This window comes from Oryctolagus cuniculus, chromosome 1 (assembly GCF_051225735.1).
Source record: "Oryctolagus cuniculus isolate XC-2025 breed Fujian yellow rabbit chromosome 1, ASM5122573v1, whole genome shotgun sequence".
NCBI lineage: Eukaryota > Metazoa > Chordata > Mammalia > Lagomorpha > Leporidae > Oryctolagus > Oryctolagus cuniculus.
The window spans coordinates 93,160,932-93,182,060 of NC_142867.1; the positions used below are offsets into that span (position 1 = coordinate 93,160,932).

The following is a 21,129-nucleotide window of genomic DNA, read 5'->3' on the forward strand; positions in this document are numbered from 1 at the left end:
TTGCTGCTGACTTACCTAACATGCATTTTAAATGATCATATGTAATTTGTACAGGGTTTTATAATATTTTGGTTGATCATCCCATAGGCCTCCAATATGAAGAAGCCAAAAGACATTTTCTGCCCTTGAAGTGATATAAAAATAACTGTAGGTGCTTCTCCTGGTAACTAAGAAGGAGGGAGGGAAGTATGACCCAAGGTTTCTATTGAAGGTTTTGTTTGAAGATCCCTGGAGCCCTCTTGTTTTCACACCCTACATTTTTCTACTGTAGCTGGAACTTTGTTCACAGCCCAGACTCCTCTCAGGGGTCATACATTTAATTATTTTGTGTAAATTTCCACCTGGAAGTTCCATGGACACTTCAAAGTCAGTCATAACCTAATCCTCATTATTAGCCTTTTGTTCCACCAGTTCCAAGTATGATGTTCTCTAAATAGGATTCCTCTTAAGGAATTACTGTTATCACCTACTTATTGAGGGCAGAATCCACAGTGATGTCTTATAGTTTGTTTATTTGACAGGCAAGCTGAGAGAGAGAGGGGGAGAGAAAGAGAGAGAGAGAAAGAGAGAGAGAGAAAGAGAGAGAGAAAGAGAGAGAGGTCTCCCATCTGCTGAGTCCCTTACTAAATGCTCACCATAGTGGGACTGGGCCAGGCCAAGGCCAGAAGCCTGGAGCTCAAATTGAGTCTCCCATGTGGGCGGCAGGGACCCAAGCTGGTACCCCATACCCAGACTTCCAGCTTTTATTCTCCTCACAGAGATCACTTCAGCTGTGTCTCAGCCTCTGGACTCGCTACTTTAAGCTCTGTACTGCACAGCTGAGGGCTACCCTGCCCCTTCCATATCCCACCTCATACATATTTATATGCCCAGTTTGTGTACATTCATAACACCTTAACAGCTCTTCAATTCTAGTATTTGTCACACTGATGTTTAATTATTGATTTGCTTACTGAGTTGTCTCCCTCCACCAGACTTCCCTTCCTTGAGCACAGGAAATGCATATCATTCACCTGAGTGTCCTCATTACCTAATAGACACCTAATAGCTATTGAATTTATTTACTAATACATCTCCAACTGAAATTTCTTTCTCATTTACATTATATTTAGTGACAAGCCATGCATATACTTCTATAGAGAAATAATTCATTTATTAAGACAATTCTTTCTCTTTCACTTACCACCTGGGGGATCTAAAGCAAGTTACTTAATCCTCACCTAAAACTATTAAACAGATATTATTCTATGTTACAGATTAAAAAGCTGAGGCACAGAGAGATTATTTTATTTGCTATACGTAAAGTATGTTGAACAATTCTTGGTACATAATAAGTGTTCAATAAATGTGAGTGGCTATTAGCTTTAGTTCCTAATAAATCTTGCATTAAATCATGTGGTTGTTTTAAAGCTTTGAATTACAGATCTACCAAAATATGAATGGCACTTTTTGTCAACGGTGGGATTTAAATATCCTGTTGCTTTTTTTTTTTTTTTCTGAATGTTTCTAAGAGTTGCAAAAAGACACTAGCATGTGAGAAGACTGATAATGGCCCTGATAATGAACCCAAAACAACTGTGCTTTAAGAACACAAAGAAAATCATGGTGTGCAGTGCATTGTATCATGCTGCATACATTTGTATAACTGATGTGAGAAAGAATCAGAGTCATTCAGTACAACTGCTAAGGCTGTGAAAAAAAACGATGAAGGAAAATCAGTCTTTACCTATTACCCAGGAAATAATGAGCATCTCCATCCATGAGAAGCAGGATGTTTTCATCCTGAACAGCTGTTTTGCATTATCTGTGCTGGTTTCATTAGGAAGGAGTTTGGTGCCTTCAAATCTGTCAGCTGCGTTCATAACTAGCAGTCCCAGAAAAATGGTGAAGGAAGCTGCGTGTGCTACAAACTTCATGAATGGTCCACGCATTATCTTCCCCATCTGCCACAACACACACCAAAGGAAATCTTAACTTAGTTTTGTACACTTTGCAACACACACACAAGAATAAGCACCTGCATATTCCAATGCTTTCTTAAAATAATTATGTACATTTACATAATTAGCGATGGGATTATCTTTATGCTGTTATAAAATTTTGGTCATATTCTTCACCAACATGTGCTAATGTTCTTGATAATAATTCTATAAACCAACTTTTCCATTCCAGGATATTTAAGTTCTGAAAATATTGTATCATATTGGTGACAAGCATAATACTAGCATTATTCAAACATACACACACACACACACACACCACAGACTAATTTAGTGGATCTTAAGTATTAAGGAGGCAGCCATGAAAATTTTAAACCGAGCCTACTTTGCAGCGAGTGTACAGACACTTGATGTTTGTCCTCATGTTTATTTCATCAGCATGCATGTGATTCACACTGATACTGCTGTCTTGGTTATGTAAATGGAGTAAATGTCATGAGTATCCAAGAAAAGAACTTGCAGCTGAGAAGCATTGGAACAATGTCCTGGAAGGACACTGGGTTGAAAGCCCAACCACTTTTTTTTTTTTTTTTTTTTTTTTTTTGACAGGCAGAATTAGACAGTGAGAGACAGAGAGAAAGGTCTTCCTTCCGTTGGTTCACTCCCCAAATGACCACTGCAGCCGGTGCGCTGCACCCATCCGAAGTCAGGAGCTGGGTACTTCCTCCCAGTTTCCCATGCGGGTGCAGGGCCCAAGCACTTGGGCCATCCTCCACTGCCTTCCCAGGCCCAAGCAGAGAGCTGGACTGGAAGAGGAGTAACCGGGACAGAATCCGGCACGCTAACTGGGACTAGAACCCGGGGTGCCAGTGCTGCAGGTGGAGGATTAGCCAAGTGAGCCGCGGCGCCAGCCAAAAGCCCAACCTTTTAGGTTCAGGTTCAGTTTCCCTCCTCATTAGCTGGATGATGGCTGCATTTCCTAAATTATGTGCAGATCATATTCTACATATGAAATATGGGGACAGTAAAAGTTATTGCACTTCCATCACACAGGATTTGTTTCCATCTGAGGTGCACAGATCTTACTAGGCAGAAGGAGGATCCAGGACATGGAAATGAAAAAGGCTGGGGTTAGCTTTAAAATGGAAATGATTTGAAATCACCGTAGGACCTATTTTTATTCTAATGAGCATAAAACAATTGATATCCTGTTACAGCTAAGACATTGAGTAAGAACAGAAAAGTTTCTGAAAGAGGAAGACAGAACACTTAAGGAAAGAAAGCCTAATTTAAACAGAAACAGGGACTCTGTCAAGGCCCTGTGTAATTTGATCTAGATTTTAAAGGTTATGGGAAAACCTAAAGTACCTTAAATTTATTTTCAACAAAAGCATCAATTTAGCTGTAGCAATATTCCCTCATAAAAAAATCAATTGTGACCTATAAGTAATGTTCATATTCATTGCTAATGGAAAAAATTGTAAAACGGATGTTTCAAAGGACAAATAACAGCCAATATAAAGAAGATTCTAGATATGAGGGAAAAATACCTTGACGGCATCTCTTTAATGTGATTATCTGCCTAAGTGTTCATAAATGAGGACGGAAAACAGATGCCAGACAGAAACATGGCCAAGGAAGATGAAATAGTGAAGGAAATTAGGTTGATTAGGATTCCATCAAAATTTAAGAAATGTGTAACTCTAAGGACTCCCAGAAACAGTCTGCGTGAAAACAGCAGACATGGTAGATGGCACTAAGCTTTTGAAATCCCTCTGGAAAGGAAAATCATTCCATTTAGAGAAGCGATTATAACTGAATGGGTCACAGAGACAGCAGGTATAGTTCAGAAACTTCCCGTCCTCCCTTTTAATTTCAGCTTGGGTCTCTGCAGATCAGGAAATGCGAGTAGGAGCAGAATGAGGGGCTACATGTAAAGGTGCAGCTTAGGTTCTAAAGAAGATGAGACAGAAATTACTTTTGTTCAAACTGAAATTTGTCACTTGTTTGAAAAGGCAAAAATATATCTAGACAAAAATGTGTACTAGAGATATCATTTTTGGTAAATCTCACTGTTCTCATTCTGTGATCTGCATTTATATTTTACTTATGTAAGATCAATTTATGACTTTATACATGAAGATACTTCAAAATGTTTGTGTAAAACTGAATTAAAAGATGTTTACTTCAGTGCAAAAATGCTTTGAAATCCATACCAAAAAAAAGGTCTTTAAAAGGTTCATAAAGGATGGCATATGGCATAGCAAGTGAAGATTTTGCCTGCAATGCTGACATCCCATATAGGTGCTCGTTGGAATCCCCACTCTTCCACTTCCAATCCAGTTCCCTGCTGATGTACCTGGGAAAGCACCAGAAGATGGCCCCAGTCTTTGGGACTCTGAACCCACGTGGGAGACCTGAAAGAAGCTCCTGACTCCTGGCTTTGGTCTGGCCTATCCCTGGCTATTGCAGCCATTTGAGGAGTGAATCAGCAGGTGGAAGTTATCTCTCTCTCTCTCTCTCTGTAATTCTTTCAAATAAACAAAATAAATCTTAAAAAAAGAAAGAAAATGCTCATAAAATGCATAGATTCAAAAATGTTTTACACTGAAATCAACTTATCTTTGACTTCATTTTTTTCCATGAGTACTGTGTCTTTCTATTTTGAAGGAAAAAAAAAAAAAAACTATTATGATGGATGTTACTCTCACAGGAAACACCCAGAGTCTAGCAGTTCCTGTCACTAGAAATAACTATGACATTCCTACTGTGTAAGAGATGTTACACTAGCTTTCTAGTGTAAGGCGTTTTGAAAGATCCCCAAATGGCTAAAAACCCAACATTATGACCAAGCCATAAGAAGACAACATGTTGGTTATGATGGTGTATGTATGCACAAATGTCTGAAAATGAGTCATGACCATGTTCAGGAATGGCAAGTGATCCAGCTGATATCTCTACACAAGCCTACTAGGTGGGCCAGCAGGCATTTCAGACACAGAGCTTTAGATTTTTATCTGAGTCAGCCTCTCAGGGCTGCAAGTTAACCAGACCCAGAAATGAGCCTTCAAAAACATGAAGACAGGATCACTGGCAACGCGGGACATAAATTGCTGTACCTATGAACCGAGTAAGAGGTCAACATTTCTCAAACTCTCTCACACTAATGAAAGCCCGGGTCTGTTTGAATTGACTGTTTTCATCAAAATCTCAGCAGATAGATTCTGCTAAAAGATAGGCTATCTTTGCTGTTAGGTTCTGGTGTAGTGTGTCCCTAAAATAACTCTCTCTTGCTGAAACAAGCATTACATTAGTATGTGCATGATGGTCCTTTATTTATGTTAAGATTTATCTGGTCATATTAGCCAAAATAAATACAAAGCTCTCATCTCAAATTTTGCTGAAAGACAAACAAAGAAAGGAGAAGTGTTCATCTTTTAGAATGTCATTTGAGGGTCCAGAACCGTGGCTCACTTAGTTAATCCTCCGCCTGCGGCACCGGCATCCCCTGTGGGCACCCGGTTCTAGTCCCAGTTGTTCTTCTGGTCCAGCTCTCTGCTGTGGCCCGGGAGGGCAGTGGAGGATGGCCCAAGTCCTTGGGCCCCTGCACTCACATGGGAGACCAGGAGGAAGCGCCTGGCTCCTGGCTTCAGATTGGCGCAGCACCGGCCGTGGTGGCCATTTGGGGAGTGAACCAACGGAAGGAAGACCTTTCTCTCTGTCTCTCTCTCACTGTCTATAACTCTACCTGTCAAATAATAAAAGAAAAAAAGAATGTCATTTGAAGTATCCATTCAACGATACTGTGACCTCACTAAAAATACAAAAGCATATACATAGATAAAGGTAGAGAAAAGACTAAAAGGAAATAAAGTAGCAGAGCGACTGAGGTTTTATTCACACATTACAAGGGATGTTTCAGGTGAATTTTAATTCTTTCCATCTTTTTCTTATGTTTATTCTAACAAGTATGTATTTTCCTATTAAAAATGGTTACTTAAGGCAAACTGTGCTTCCCTGAAATTTTCATTTTGGAAATTGAAAGTTCCCTACTGGACATTTATAGTAGATAACAGAGGCCCGGGCTTCACGGACATACCTTGCTGCATGGAGCAAACCAGTAAATGAGAGCCAGAAAGGGCAGTCCAATGGCAACAGCAAGGACCACGAGGAACTTGACTGCCATCGTCTGCTGCCGCAACCCAGAGAGATTCTCGTACCATATGGAGAGGAGCTGCTGTTGGCAGTTTGGATGAGCTACAAACTAGCCAGGAGGTGACAAAACATGGAACAACTTGATTAAAGAAAGGTTCACCATTAACTATTTTCATGTGTTCTAAGATTTAGTTCTGTGTTTTTCCATGAAAAACATGGTTAGAATTAAAGAAGAAACTTAACATTAACAGGCATCAAGTAAGATAGCAAGATGTTCTAATATATATTATGTAAATCTGAGAATCCCTGCTAATTGCCTGATTTGATCAATTCACACTATATACAAGTGTTGAAATATTGCACGGTACCTCATAAAAATGTACAAATTTAAATGTTAATCAAAAAAGTTTAAATAAAAATTAAAATATTAGAAAATACTAGAAAATAAATTTTAATACTCAAATTTACCCAAACTTTCCTTTATGACTTAACAGGCTTTCTTTCAAAGCATATAAAAATTTTAACAAGCTAACAACATTGGAGCCAGGATTGTGGCACAGAGGGGTAAACCACTGGCTGTGATGCTGACATCCCATTTGCACTTTGGTTTGAGTCCCGGCTTGTGTGCTTCTGATCCAACTCCCTGATAATGTGCCTGGGAGGGCAGCGGAGAATGACTCAAGCGCTAGAGCCCCTGCCACCCATGTGGGAGACCCAGATGGAGCTCCAGGCTTCAGGCTCTGTCCTAGCCCAGCCTTGGCCACTCTGTCTTTCAAATCAATAAAGATAAATAAACATTTAAAAATGAAAAATAATTAGACATTTTACTATAATTTGACATCTAGGAATTTAGTTTTCAAGTAAACAAGATAAATGAATAAGTATGTTTGCTGTACAAAAAATAGACAAAACATTTGTAATAATAAAACATAGAATAAACATCCTTAAAAAGTAAACTGATTAATGAACACTTATATAATGATATAAAAATGCAGTGTTTGACAGATGAAAGGTGTTTATTGTATGATATGTGAAGATATCTAAGACATAAATTTGAAAAGCATAATGGTAGCTCATTACTCTCCATTAAGATTGGAAACAGGGGGCAGTGCATATTGGATTAAGCCGGTGGCAGCCCTCATTGGAGTATCAGTTTCAGACCTAGCTGCTGCATTAATGATCTTCTGATCCAGCTCCCTGCTAGTGCACCTGGGGAGGCACTAAGTGATGGGCCAAGTATGTGGGCCCCTGCCATCCACGAGCGAGAACCAGATGGAACTCCTGGCTCCTTGCTTTGGCCTGGACCAACCCTAGCTGTTGCAGGTATTTGGGAAGTGAACCAGCAGATCTCTCTCTTTCTCTCCCCCGCCATCCCTATCCCTATACCTATCCCTATCCCTATCCCTATCCCTATCCCTATCCCTATCCGTCTCTTTCTGCCACTCTGCCTTTCAGATCGATACATAGCAATTTTTAAAGAACTGAAGGACTGAGAGAAGACATGTCTATACTATTTGAAAACTTAACCATGAGCGTGAACTACTCTTATTACAAAACCTACCATTACATTTTTTAAGATCTCACATAACCTAAGAAAGCAATCAAAGGTGTAGGGGCTACTTCAAAAAAGACAGAGATTTAAAATTTCCCACAAGTAAAGTTGCAGCCGGAGGGGACTCAAATGCACAGAGGAAGGAATTGAAGGCATTCATTCCAAATGAAAAACAGCAGCAAATGGGAAAATGGAGCTGGGTATGAAATAATGATGGTCCCATCATTTAAGTAAGTCTTATAGTTTGCCTGCACAAAGTCATTGTTGTATCCTTGGTTAAGTCAAGGAAAGCGGCAGTCACTGCAATGTTCTGTGTAAATGGGTCTAGCTTTTGAAGACTGGTGTTTGGTGTAAGTTGAATACCTCACAACTAGCTGTTAATAGTTCTTAGAGATTCTGCTTAGTGCCAATGTCAATTAGAAAAACTCAGCTCAATCTAACAATGGCAATCCTTCATCCTGAGTTAGCACCAATAAAAACTGAAATCATGCAAATTTGCTTCATGCCTGACCTTACTTTTTTTACTTCGTATTTAATGGCAAGTTTTAAACGGCTGAGATTTGGACGACCATGGTCACCAGGGTGGCGTGTTTCAACATCCCCATTCAGAATGGCCTCGACTTCTTCAGTATTTCTGCACAGATCAAGGAGTCCAACAACAAAGTCTTTGCACTGCATTGAGAGTTTTTTGTAGTCATTCTAGGAAAGACAAGGCAAAGAACAAAACAATAATGCAAAAGCTGCACATTTTACTCCAATAAGCAGCATAATGTTGCAGACTTGAGGGACTGTATACTTCAAGAATAAAGTTCTGTCCAGTTTCACTGTTCTTTTACATATTTCAGCTGCTGTCTGCTGACTGACCTCCAAAATATGTTATCACCATGAAGATTTTCTTCACATCCCCAGAACAGGTTTTCCTTAAAATGGAATCAAAGTTATTAGAAAGAGCATGCTGTGCCAAACTCACCCATTGACCCCAGAGAAAGAGAACGTTTTCCACACTAAGCGTCTAGTACTTTGTACACATCATTTCCTTAGTGATCATAACTTCCTCTCCTGCTTGCACAGTGTACCTTTGATCCATCTTTGGAAGATTGGTGTAAACTGCGTAAGCTGAGGGGCTTACTTAATTCTTGGTCAAGTCTTTGGGTCACACAACTACACCATACAACAACAGATTAGAAACAATGCTTGCTTATTAATCTTTCAGATGAAAAGATGACTGCTGTTGGGGCGACAGAAGAGATTTGAGAGGCTGTAAATTAAATAAAAATATCTGTATTACAATTAACCTTTCAACGGATTACCTTAGAGGGATCTTACATAGTAAGAGAGATGTTGGCCGGCACCGCGGCTCACTAGGCTAATCCTCCGCCTTGCAGCGCCGGCACACCGGGTTCTAGTCCCAGTTGGGACGCCGGATTCTGTCCTGGTTGCCCCTCTTCCAGGCCAGCTCTCTGCTGTGGCCAGGGAGTGCAGTGGAGGATAGCCCAAGTGCTTGGGCCCTGTACCCCATGGGAGACCAGGATAAGCACCTGGCTCCTGCCATCGCATCAGCGCGGTGCGCCAGTCGCAGCACGCTGGCCGCGGCGGCCATTGGAGGGTGAACCAACGGCAAAGGAAGACCTTTCTCTCTGTCTCTCTCTCACTGTCCACTCTGCCTGTCAAATAAATAAATAAATAAATAAAAATAAAAAAGAGAGATGTTATGATCTGTAATTTTAATTTCTGCCTCTTCTTTCTATCTAATGAATGAAGATTACTTTCTTTTTAGAAGTTAACAGAGGGGCCAGTGCTGAGGCACAGAAAATTAAGCCTCCACTTGCAGTACCGGCATCCCATATGGGCACCAATTTGAGTCCCAGCTGCTCCACTTTGGATCCAGCTCCCTGCTAATGCACCTGGAAAAGCAGCAGAAGATGGCCGGAGTTCTTGGGCCTCTGCACCCACATGGGAGACTCAGAAGTTCCTGGCTCCTGGCTTTGGCCTGGCCCAGCCCAGCTATTGCAGCCATCTGGGGAGTGAATCAGCTGATGGAAGCTTTCTCTTTATCTCTCTGTCCCACACACTCTCTATGTTTCTACCTTTCAAATGAATAAATAAATAAATTTTTTTTGACAGGCAGAGTTAGACAGTGAGAGAGAGAGACAGAGAGAAAGATCTTCCTTCCGTTGGTTCAACCCCCAAATGGCCACCATAGCTGGCGCGCTATGCTGATCTGAAGCCAGGAGCCAGGTGCTTCCTCCTTGTCTCCAATGTGGGTGCAGGGCCCAAACACTTAGGCCATCCTCCACTGCCTTCCCAGGCCACAGCAGAGAGCTGGACTGGAAGAGGAGCAACCGGGACAGAATCTGGTACCCCAACCAGGACTAGAACCTAGGGTACCAGCGTCGCAGGCGGAGGATTAGCCTAGTGAGCCGCGGTGCCAGCCAATAAATAAATATTTTTTAAAAGAAGTTAACAGAGTGGGAAGAGGAAACATGCCTTGTTAACAGAGTGGGAAGAGGAAACATGCCTTGGTTCACAGTAATCAATTGTGTGAGCTTTGGAGAAGGGATGACCAGGTTAGAAACTAGGCTCAGGCCCTTTCTAGTCATGTGACTTTGGGCAAGGACTGCATTCCTTAAAGCTTCAAAATCCTCATGCTGAAAATAGGAGTAGTCCTATTACCCGTTTCCTAGGGTTGCTATGAAGACTGTACAAGATGAGGAAGGCCAGGTTCCTGGCACAGAACAGTGCTGATCAATGGTTATTATTAACATCACCATTATTATTATTTTCATTATTTCACAAACAATATCCAGCTTTTCTCACCTCCTCATCACTAAGTTGTGCTAACAAGTACAAATGCATGCTGGGATTCCTGGATATTATCTGAAAATATACTGAAAATAAGGTAAACATTCATTCACTCATTCTTTCAATAAATATTCTGTGCATAGTGCTGTGATAGATACCATAGTCTTATTAAAGGAGAGTTTTGTAAAACAGGATTTTGTTCATGAAGCATAAAGGAAGTGTAGAATATTAATATCTACATGGTGAAGAATGGCCAGTCATGCTCCTTGGACCCAACTGTCACTCTGGGACCCTCCTGCTAATTAGGATAATTGTCTCTGAATGGGGCATTGGTCATTGAGCTCTGCTGCAGCTGTTAAAGCTGCACTAGCAAGCATTAGCACAGCATCTACTATATAGGCTTGTGAGAGACATAAAAGTTAATGGGATGCCACTGCACAGGAAAGATAAAAGGAAATGGGGCACGACTTCAAAACAAGACCTGAAAACATCTTCTAAGCTAGGTCAGATGCCACTGACTTTTCTGTTGATTGTCAGCAGTGGAGCAGGAGCTTTTTAGGGGAGTGTGTGGTAGCCACATTTATTCACCCATAAGCTCGGGAATTTTCAGGCCCAGTGAAGCTATGAACTCTGAAGAGCAACAATGAAAGTAAACAGGAGGACTCAGGGGTGGGGAACCCTCATAGGGCACATTGTCACATTTCTCTCCCTAACTACTGATTTGTCATAGACCTAAAATTCTGCCAGAAGATCTGCTCATGTATTTCAATAGGAAATTTCAAAGGCAAGAACACACACACACACACACACACACACATATACACACATACCATTTTATCATATTTGTGTATGTATCTGCCTGTCTTGAATAAACTCAAAAGTCTTTCTACCTAAGCATTATCTGTACTAATTTTGAGTCTCAAAGCTGAGCTTCACGTGAAGAATATAGAAGGTAACTTTTTAGAATGGTGTAAAGACAGACATATGGCTGGGCACAAAACACACCTGGATTTGTATTCTACTCTGCCGCTTAATAACTATGCACAAATGTGAAACTACAAGTCACCCTGTAAGTTCTGATAACAGTCACACGCCGTTCTGCTGACAAATACTGCTTTTCAACCCAGCCAGTTTCTGGGGGGATATTTATTTTCCCGATTATGCCAGATTCTTTTTAGCATTATACACCAGAACATAGCAACAGTTTAAAAACAGACATGACAGGAGTTTCTTGACAATACCTCTTTCTCTACCTCAGTGGCAGGGGCATCTGGAGGGCCATGTGCATGTCTTACACACGGAACTCTTAAAGGAGCTGGGAAAGCGCCACAAAAGCAATCTACCCAGGATGACAGCAGGAACAATCCTTGCTGCATAAGAGAGGTGATTTTAGAGGAAATAAAAGGAAACGTTGTGCGTCACTTCAACCTAAAATGTAAACAGGTTCTGAAACAAGAAAGTGTAGGTATATGTTACAGGTACCTTTTGAAAAACTAGAAGGAAATTAGGAATCTGGGGCACTGCGTTTGTTAACAAGATTGTCCCTGCCTTGATGTTTGTTACTCCTAATCTAAGCCTGCACATGAAAGAAACCATGAGTTTTGCTCTCCTTCTTTAGTATCAAAACTGGGCAAAGTTCTGGGTTTCTGTTTTTTACCAATTTAGGATTTGTTGCTAAAATTAGACTTAATCGAATTTCAAGCTTAAGGTAGCCAAGGCCTCACACTACCAAAGTTTATGATAAAGAATTAGATTGACTTTGAATAGGTCAAAAACTTTCTTCAATCCCTTCTTGTAGGTTTTATTTTTCTATTTAATTGACAGCTAATAATGGTACATATTTATAAGGCTAATGCAGCATGGTGATGCATGTATACACTGTGTAACAATCAAATCAGAATAATTAGCATATCACTTCAAACATTTCTCTTTTTTTAGTGACAACATTCAAAAATTTCTCTTCTAGTTATTTTAAAATATACACTATAGCAATGGAAGGTAAAAATCTTTTGAATCAACTTTCCCCCCATTTTCTTTAAACACCTGCTCTCTCCAAAGTATTAATTTTCTTCTTGTTATGGTTCTAATACTTGGAATTCTCTATCGTGGTCTAGTGTTCTCTCTGCTTTGATCTGGTTAAAGACTCGCTGATATGAGGAATAAAATTATTTGTTTGGTTGGAATACTCAAGATGCAAACCTAAAATTGACTGATAAACTCAATAGCAGGGGCCAGCGCTGTGGTATAGTGGGTAAAGCTGCTGCCTGCAGTGCTGGTATCCCATATGGGTGCCAGTTTGAGTCCCAGCTGCTCCACTTCCAATCCAGCTCTCTGCCATGGCCTGGGAAAGCAGCAGAAGATGGCCCAAGTCCTTGGGCCCCACCAGCGTGGGAGACCAAAAAAGGTCTGGGCTACTGGCTTCTGATCCGTGCAGCTCCGGCCGTTCTGGCCATCTGGGGAGTGAACCAGCGAATGGAAGACCTCTCTCCCTCTGTGTGTGTGTGTCTCTCTCTGCCTCTGCCTTTCTGTAATTCTGGCTTTCAAATAAAATAAAATAAATCTTTAAAAACAAAAAAATTCAATAGCAACTGCCCTGTGGGTTGCCATGGAAGAGGAGAATTTAGGAGAAGCTTATTGCAACTTACAACTTAAAATCCTTATGAAACTTCTCATTCTCTGTCAAAAAATAAGTCAATTATCTTCAAATAGAGGTACATGAAGACTTTTCAAAGGACCGTGGAGCACTGCCAAATTTGAGACAATTTCCAGATCTTCACCTTTCCTAAAACCAATTTCCTTAAAAATACATATTCTGTTCCTTTACAAAATAATCCCCATGCTCATCCATCTGTGTACCAAGCAACAGGAATCTCCACGGATGATTAATCTAGAAGTCATACACCCAGAGGGGCTTTCTGTATTTCCCTATTGTAATACACATTTCTGCTGAAGATGAAGAAATGCAATATGCTGGCTCATGTTGGGACTCTAAATTCAGAGGGATAATAGAAACAAGGATCATTTTTAAAACACTGTATCTCTTGGGCTGGCGCTGTGGCACAGCAGGTTAATGCCCTGTCCTGAAGCGCCGGCATCCCATATGGGTACCGGTTTGAGACCCGGCTGCTCCACTTCCAATCCAGCTCTCTGCTATGGCCTGGGATAGCAGCAGAAGATGGCCCAAGTGCTTGGGCTCCTGCACCCTTGTGGGAGACCTGGAAGAAACTCCTGGCTCCTGGCTTTGGATCAGCGCAGCTCTGGCCGTTGTGGCCATCTGGGGAGTGAACCAGCGGATGGAAGACCTCTCTCTCTGTCTCTACCTCTCTCTGTAACTCTGCCTGTCAATAAATGAAATAAAATCTTTAAAAATCATAAAAAATACTACATCTCTTTATTCTCAACTATTGTCAAAGAATTCATCTCTCTTCTGAGTCCAATAAGAGATAATCAATGAAGTCATATGGAGAGAATATAGTAGTCTCCCCTTATCTGAGTTTCATGTTTTGTTATTTCAGTTATCTGTTGTTAGTTGTGGTCTGAAAACACTTGTATTAAATGGAAAATTTCAGAAATAAACAATTCATGAATTTTTAATTTCACACCTTTCTGAGAGGTATGATGAAATCTCAAGCCATCCCACTCCATCCCTCCTGGGATGCAAATCATCCCTTTGTCAGTCATGTCTATGCTTTATATATCACCAATTCATTAATCATTTATTTATTTATTTTTTTAATTTTTTGACAGGCAGAGTGGACAGTGAGAGAGAGAGAGAGACAGAGAGAAAGGTCTTCCTTTGCCGTTGGTTCACCCTCCAATGGCCGCCGCGGCCAGCGCGCTGCGGCCGGTGCACCGCGCCGATCCTATGGCAGGAGCCAGGTACTTCTCCTGGTCTCCCATGGGGTGCAGGGCCCAACACCACCTTGGTTATCAGATCATTAGTTGAGGAACTGCAGTGCTTGGGTTCAAGGAATCTTATTTACCTAATAATGGCCCCAAAGCACACAAGTAAACATGCTCACAATTCAGATATGTCAAACAAAAGCCACAAAGTTCTCCCTTCAGGTCAAAAAGTGATAGTTTCCAATTTCTTAATGAAAGGTATGCTGAGGTTTCTAAGATCTATGGTAAGAACAAATCTATCATGGAATTGTGAAGAGGGAAAGAAATTTGTGCTAGTTTTGTTGTCACACCTCAAGCTGCAAAAGTTAACCCACAGTGTAGGATAAATGCTTAATTATGATGGAAAAAGCATTACATTCATGTATGCATGTGGGTAAGATTATAGTTTATTTGGGGTTTGATACTACCTAGTTTCAAGCATTCTCTGGGGATCCTGGAACAAATCCCCTGAAAGAAAGGAGAATCACTGTACTAAAAAAAAATGCCTTTTCACATATTTAAATAAAATTATTCTTTTCATCTATTCTTAGCACTCATCTTTTGGACATATCATTAGCTAGAAAGGAAAATTTCTCAACAGGCATGGCAGAAAGGTTGGTGGGAATGACTCTTTTATATGTGACTTGGAATGTGTCCAGGACTCAAATTTTTCACTGGCTAAAACACATGGATAACACTTTTATTGATTTCTTTTCAACTCAGTGAGTGTAATTCAGTAAGATAGTTGTCAAATCACATCAAGAAATATTTATTCCAACTAAAATCAACACACACTTTTCTAATTCCATAAAATATTTAACAATTTCTCATACATGTTATTAATAAAAAAATATTAGTATGGCTGTCATACTAAGTGGTTTTATATTTGAATATGGAATTTTTTTGTTACATATTTACATAGTTCACAAAATCTTCCAAAGATGTATCAAAGGTACATTATACAAAAATGTGAACAAAATTACTGCCACAGACATTCATTCCCAGTAAGAATTGAGTATTATATATTTAAAATTTATTTTTAAAAATTTAATTTATTTATTTTCACAACTGCATTCAGTGTATGTAGTTTTGACCAAAAGTACTAATAGTAGATGGAATGTAACTTTTTCAGAATATTTTAATATGTAGTGATATGATCACAGAAAATAAACTGTAAAAATTAAAAGTATACATATATGTGCTTATGTTTTTATTTATGTAAGATATATGTGTGTGTGATTTTAAGAGACTTTACAATAAAAACCAGTTACAGTGAGAATCACATTTGTGGGGGAAGTTAGACTGGAAATACGAGCTTGGGAGAAAAAGGAAAAAGTTACTAATCGGAACGCTAAATCAGAGATTGTCCACTTTTTAAAAAATAGCTGACGTTGGGCATCAAATCATCATAGTAACTTAAAAGTTCTATTTTCAAATGGCAATATGTACACCATATAGAAATCAGATCCTTTAGAAATATTTAAACTTACAAAAGAAAAAAAATAGTTAACAAGTTTGACATACACAAACGAGAACAGAATTTTTCACATGCCTCTCAGGAGGTAAGGGAACCAAAGAATATGATGACCACAGGGGCAGGGAAGTCTTCCCTGCAGCCAAAAACATCAATCGCTCAGATTCCTGTGAGGCAGATGAGGCCTGAGTCGGTCCTACCATCGGAATCTCCCTGGCTTTCTGAGACACTAGGGACTCTCAGGAGCTTGATTATACACACACACACACACACACACACACATATATATATAGTCATATATATATGACTAGAAGGAGATATGCTGGTGTATTGGTGTATTTTACAACTTATCAGTGTTTATTTCATAGTGGCAAAATTAGGAAAGATTTTTTTTAAATGTCCTTTATCTTTGTATGATTATTTCCAGCATGTCTGCAGGATACTGGAATACTCCCTTGAGAGGCACTAACTTCCCCATCCCCGTCAGGTCCCCCTCGCTGTTGCAAGCTGAGGTTGGGATGCTGGGAAAAGACACAGTGTCACAGGAGCCATGGGTAGGGACTGAACATCACTTCCCTGAGACCTGAGCCACAAAGGCAGGGGTTGCTCACCTTGGCATAAGCCTCTTCTTACCTCTGCTACCCCAACTAGTCTCATAGAATATTTCTTTTAAGGCTTGATGTTGGGTGAGGAAATTAAAAAAAAATGCTTGTTTGTTTTGTATTTATGAAAAGCTTTTGTAAAAATCCAATAACTGACCTTTCTCCTTTGGCAAAACAAGACCCCTCTGAGCCAGGATTCTAATTAGAAAAACTGCTAACTGCAAAGTTCTAGACACACTTTTTGTTGGTGGGATTGTAAACTGGTGCAGCCACTGTGGAAGACAGTATGGAGATGCCTCAGAAATCCAAATATAGACCTAGCAATCCCACTCCTGGGGATATCTAGCAATCAAAAGAAAACAGTATATGAAAGAGTTATCTGTACCCCCAATTCATAATAGCTAAGAAATGCAATCAACCCAGATGTCCATCAATTGATGACTGGATAAAGAAATTATGGTTTATATACACTGTAGAGTACTACTCAACTGTAAAAAAAAATGAAATATTGTCTTTTGCAACAAAATAGATTCAATTGGAAACCATTATACTTAGTGAAATAAGCCCATCCTAAAAAGACAGATACCATATGTTTTCCTTGGATCTGGGGTAACTAATAGAGTAGCCAAAATGTTATGTATTGGAGCAAAATGGACATTTTTGAGATTCAATGACTGTTTACAGCCTTTGTCTCTTCTGTAGAGGAACAGTGTATTTTTCTTCATACTATTTGTTAAACTCTTTTAATTGGTGTAGGGTTAACCTTATGAGTATAAAGTAAACTGAAAATAGATCTTTGTAAAATTTAAGAGTGGGAATAGGAAAGGGAGGAGGAAGAAGAGTGGGAGCCTGGCCAGGGAGGAAGGGTGGGGTGGGAAGTATCACTATGTTCCTAAATCTGTATATATGAAATACATGAAACTTGTGTAACTTAAAGAAAATTAAAAAAAAAATTAAAAATGGCTACCCTCTTTTAATAGCAAACTATGTCTAAAGACAAAAAACAAAAGACCTTAAGGATCTGTTTTCAAATAGATTTCTCTTTTCCTCTAGACCTCATAGAGGCAGGACATTAACAAAAGGGTGAAACTGTCTAAAGGCTCATAGCCACAGAACAAATGGGTGGAAAGTGTGTAATCTAGGCTTCTCTTATACCTACATGACCAGATAAATGTTCTTTATGAACAAAGGAACTTGCAGACCTTTAAATACTCATAATCCCATGGGAGCCTCCATATTTTGTAATACCTGTAGGGCCGTTGAAGAATTCATATCCTGGTTTGTTGTGGCTCTTCCCACCTTTGAGCCAATGTTCTGCTTTCATGTCATAAAGTCATTGTCTAATATTATGGGGACTACAAGAACTCACTCCCTCATTATATTACATGTATTTTATTCTACTCTAACCTCATCCTCAGCTGCCCCCACCACAATATTTGGAACAAAACAGGGGCTCCAAAGATGAAGGTGAATGACTAAATGACACACACAGAATGTAATAGTTGTCAGTGATTTAGTCAAAGTGTGTAAATGAGGATACAACAGAGGAAACAGAAATGTTGCAACATAAGCAATGAAATTACTAAAAATTAAATACAGAAATATTAAATATTAATCAGATTTCGCAGATACTGTGTTAACTTGAATCCTGCAAAATTCCATGAATCACTGAGTCCCAAGAATCAAATGAAAAGCAGGCAGGAACAAGAGACAGGGCTGGAAAAGATGGTTGGCTTGTCCTGCATCCCAGCTGCCAGGTGGCCAGAGGAAAAGCACCTTCCTTCATCCTGGGAGCCAAGCACAGACTGCGGGCTTCAGTAGCCATTTACTTCTCCCCTCCTTGAACAGCTAGGGCCTGGAGTTAGATGGACACCTGGATCCCACAGTGGAGTGTATCACTTTCCTGGCAGTGACAGAGGGATAAGACACTTCCAGGACAGACAAGGCAAGGATGTACAGAGACAAGGCTTTTCACAGTATGTAAAATCGAGAAAACAAAGCTAGGATCAATTTTTACAAAGCTGTACCTGATGAATCAGACTTGGTTCCAAACCACCAACAGCTGGGTAGAGGAGAAAGGCACATCGTGCATCAGCCCGTGCACAGTGCCACGTGAGCAGCACTGTAAGGCGGTCAGAGGACACACTGGGGGGAGTTCAGAGGTGTGTGTGGGATGACCCTGTGCTAGGAATCTGAGTCTCCATCCTCCCCAACTGCATCAGAGACCACTGCGCAATGGCAGCATCTGATACTCATTTGTTTCTCCAGATTCCTTTTATTAAAAGACTGTTCAAAATTCTAAGTGTCTGCTTCGCTCATAACCGCAAGCGTTTACTTTTCCTGTTACCCTGGCCTCTCATTCCGCGCCTTCCAAATTGCTCTTCATATTACACCTGAAACACCTGTAACCTTGCTGAAACCTAACAGAGTTAAATATTGCTTTCTCTGAAGCTGCACAGCACATTGCTTATAGTTCTACCTGGTAATTTCATTTTGCTTTATCTTTCCATTCTTCTGTCAAGCCAAACTGTGACTTCCTTAACCTTTTTCATCTTTCTGACCTCAAAAGCACTTATCACAGTGTTCTCAACACAGAAACCCCTGTTTCATAGGAGAAAGAACCTGGGATTTAGAGTTCAGCCCATCTGGATTCTGAACGTTTTCATGTATCAGTTGTCAGTTGTGAGGCTTATTTAACCTTTGTATTCCCCTATCCTCATCTCTCCATAATATCTTCTCAAAGTTGTGATAAGGATACAACATAATAAATGTAAAGTTTCTGGTAGATAGACCATCACTAACTGTGATTTATCTTCCTGAATTAACATAGAAAATTACCTCCAACCCACAGGTTAGCATGGTGCTGAGCATGCCATGAAAGTTTGTAAGTACACCTTGACTTTGACGTCTGGGAGATGAAGTAGCTATTGTTAACGACCTACCTTGAACTCTTTCTCAATGTTCGCCAGAACGGCCAGCTCATTGCTAAGTTCTAAAGCCGTCATGACTGGGTCTTCACTAGACAATGACAGGTAAGCCGGACTCGCCAGGCCTTTATAGGCATTAATCCTAGACCTGGAGTGGCTAAAGGAGTCGTGCTTCTGTTTCTGGTTGCATTCACTGCACTTGCAGAAGTAATCATGGGGCCTTTCAATCCGGGCACCCTTCCGCAGGAGCGTATGAACAATTTCATATTCCTGGCAGTGGGCCGCCAGGATGATTGGAGTCACATCATGTGAGAACCGGGTCCCATCTTCGTCGTAGGCATAAAAATCATCCAGCTGGAGTTCAGACTGGCTAGGGCTGGTTGCTAACCTCCTGCCTTCAGCAAAAGCTGGATGATTGAGAATTGCTTCCACAATCCGGACGTAACCTTTACTAATAGCTAGAAGCAAAGCATCTCCAACCCGAGAAAGGTTTTCTTTCTTGAGAAGAAGCTCTGTGATTTCCAGGTGCTCATTGGCCACTGCCAACTGCAGGGCATTCTGACCCATGTAATCCACACAGTTCACATTGAGTGACAGGCACTCCTCTAACATCTTCCTCACCACTGGGATGTTTCCATATTCAGCTGCATCTAAAAAGCGTTCCTCCTCAATAGATAGGCTTGTGGAGCGATCACTAAACATGTACGCTGGTCCTCGGTTAGCCAACCTTCTTCCCTTCTCACGGAGAACTGTCTGCCGCCGGTGGGTCAGTCTGTTGTCAGTGCCCCGGCTGCAATCAAAGAGACAGATTATGAACAAATCATATTTAGAGCATTTTAGTGTGCCAAATGAACTGTCATTTTCTAATGCATTCCTTAAATATATTAGACCTTGTCTTATTGTCTCTAGACCTGCTACTTAAGAAAACGAAGATGCATGCATTTGTTTGTTAATGGATTCCAAGGATTTCTCCTTTAAGAAAATAAGTACTTTACCAATTCTTAACATCCCCATCTAAGGTGGAGACTCTAGCAGTTGGCATAATCTCTGTGCCTTTCACATAGAGATTAATATGCATTTCTTAACCACGGAAGTACAGACTTAAGAAAGACTAACTCTCTGGGCCCGTGCTATGGTGTAGAAGGTTAAGCCTCTGCTGGCAGTGCCCATATCCGATATTGGTGCCAGTTCAAGTCTCCGCTGCTCCACTTCTGATCTAGCTCCCTAAAACTGCACCTGGGAAAGCAGTGGAAGATGGCCCAAGTGCTTGGGCCCCTGCACTCACATGGGAGACCTGAAGGAAACTCCTAGCTGCTGGCTTAAGATCAGCCCAGCCCCTGCCATTGTGGCCATCTTGGGAGAGAACTAATGAATGGAAGACCTTTGTCTCTATGTCTCTCCCTCTCTCTCTATGACTCTGCCTCTCAAATAAATAAATAAATATTAAAAAGACTAACTTTATTACCCATAATCAGTCACCAATATAATAGAGTGTATGAATATAAAAATAAAAATTAGAGAAAAGTAGCAAATAAACTCAGCAGCTACTTATTAAGTCCTTCTTATGCCAATGTCAGCACTAAATAACACCTGGGAAAAACAGTAGTGAAGAAGTGTAGGTACTTTTTTGTCCTTACAAATCGTATAGTCTAAAGGGAGAAATAGAAAACCAGCACATTGCCTTGTTGGCTGCTGCTTAATTCTCATGATAAACCTATGGCAGGGGCATCTAACCCAGTGGTAGGCTGAGTAGGATTTAGGAGAGAATGTGCACTCTGCGGAGGTGGGGAGCAGA

General features: G+C 40.5%; 1 protein-coding gene across 3 annotated transcripts in view; it reads right to left on the reverse strand.

Annotated features, from left to right (window-relative positions):
- The window catches only part of TRPC6 (transient receptor potential cation channel subfamily C member 6), a 129,917-nt gene that overhangs the window by 24,583 nt on the left and 84,205 nt on the right, over positions 1–21,129 (reverse strand). For all 3 annotated transcript variants that reach the window (XR_016219601.1, XM_002708603.5, XM_089312128.1), the window contains exons 2-5: positions 19,350–20,124; positions 8,164–8,346; positions 6,040–6,204; positions 1,727–1,943 (exon numbers count right to left, since the gene is read on the reverse strand). Coding sequence is in view for 2 of the 3 variants with exons in the window: in XM_002708603.5 (XP_002708649.1) it covers positions 1,727–1,943; positions 6,040–6,204; positions 8,164–8,346; positions 19,350–20,124 (1,340 nt within the window). In the remaining variant the exon portion in view is untranslated. The remainder of the gene's footprint in view (positions 1–1,726; positions 1,944–6,039; positions 6,205–8,163; positions 8,347–19,349; positions 20,125–21,129) is intronic.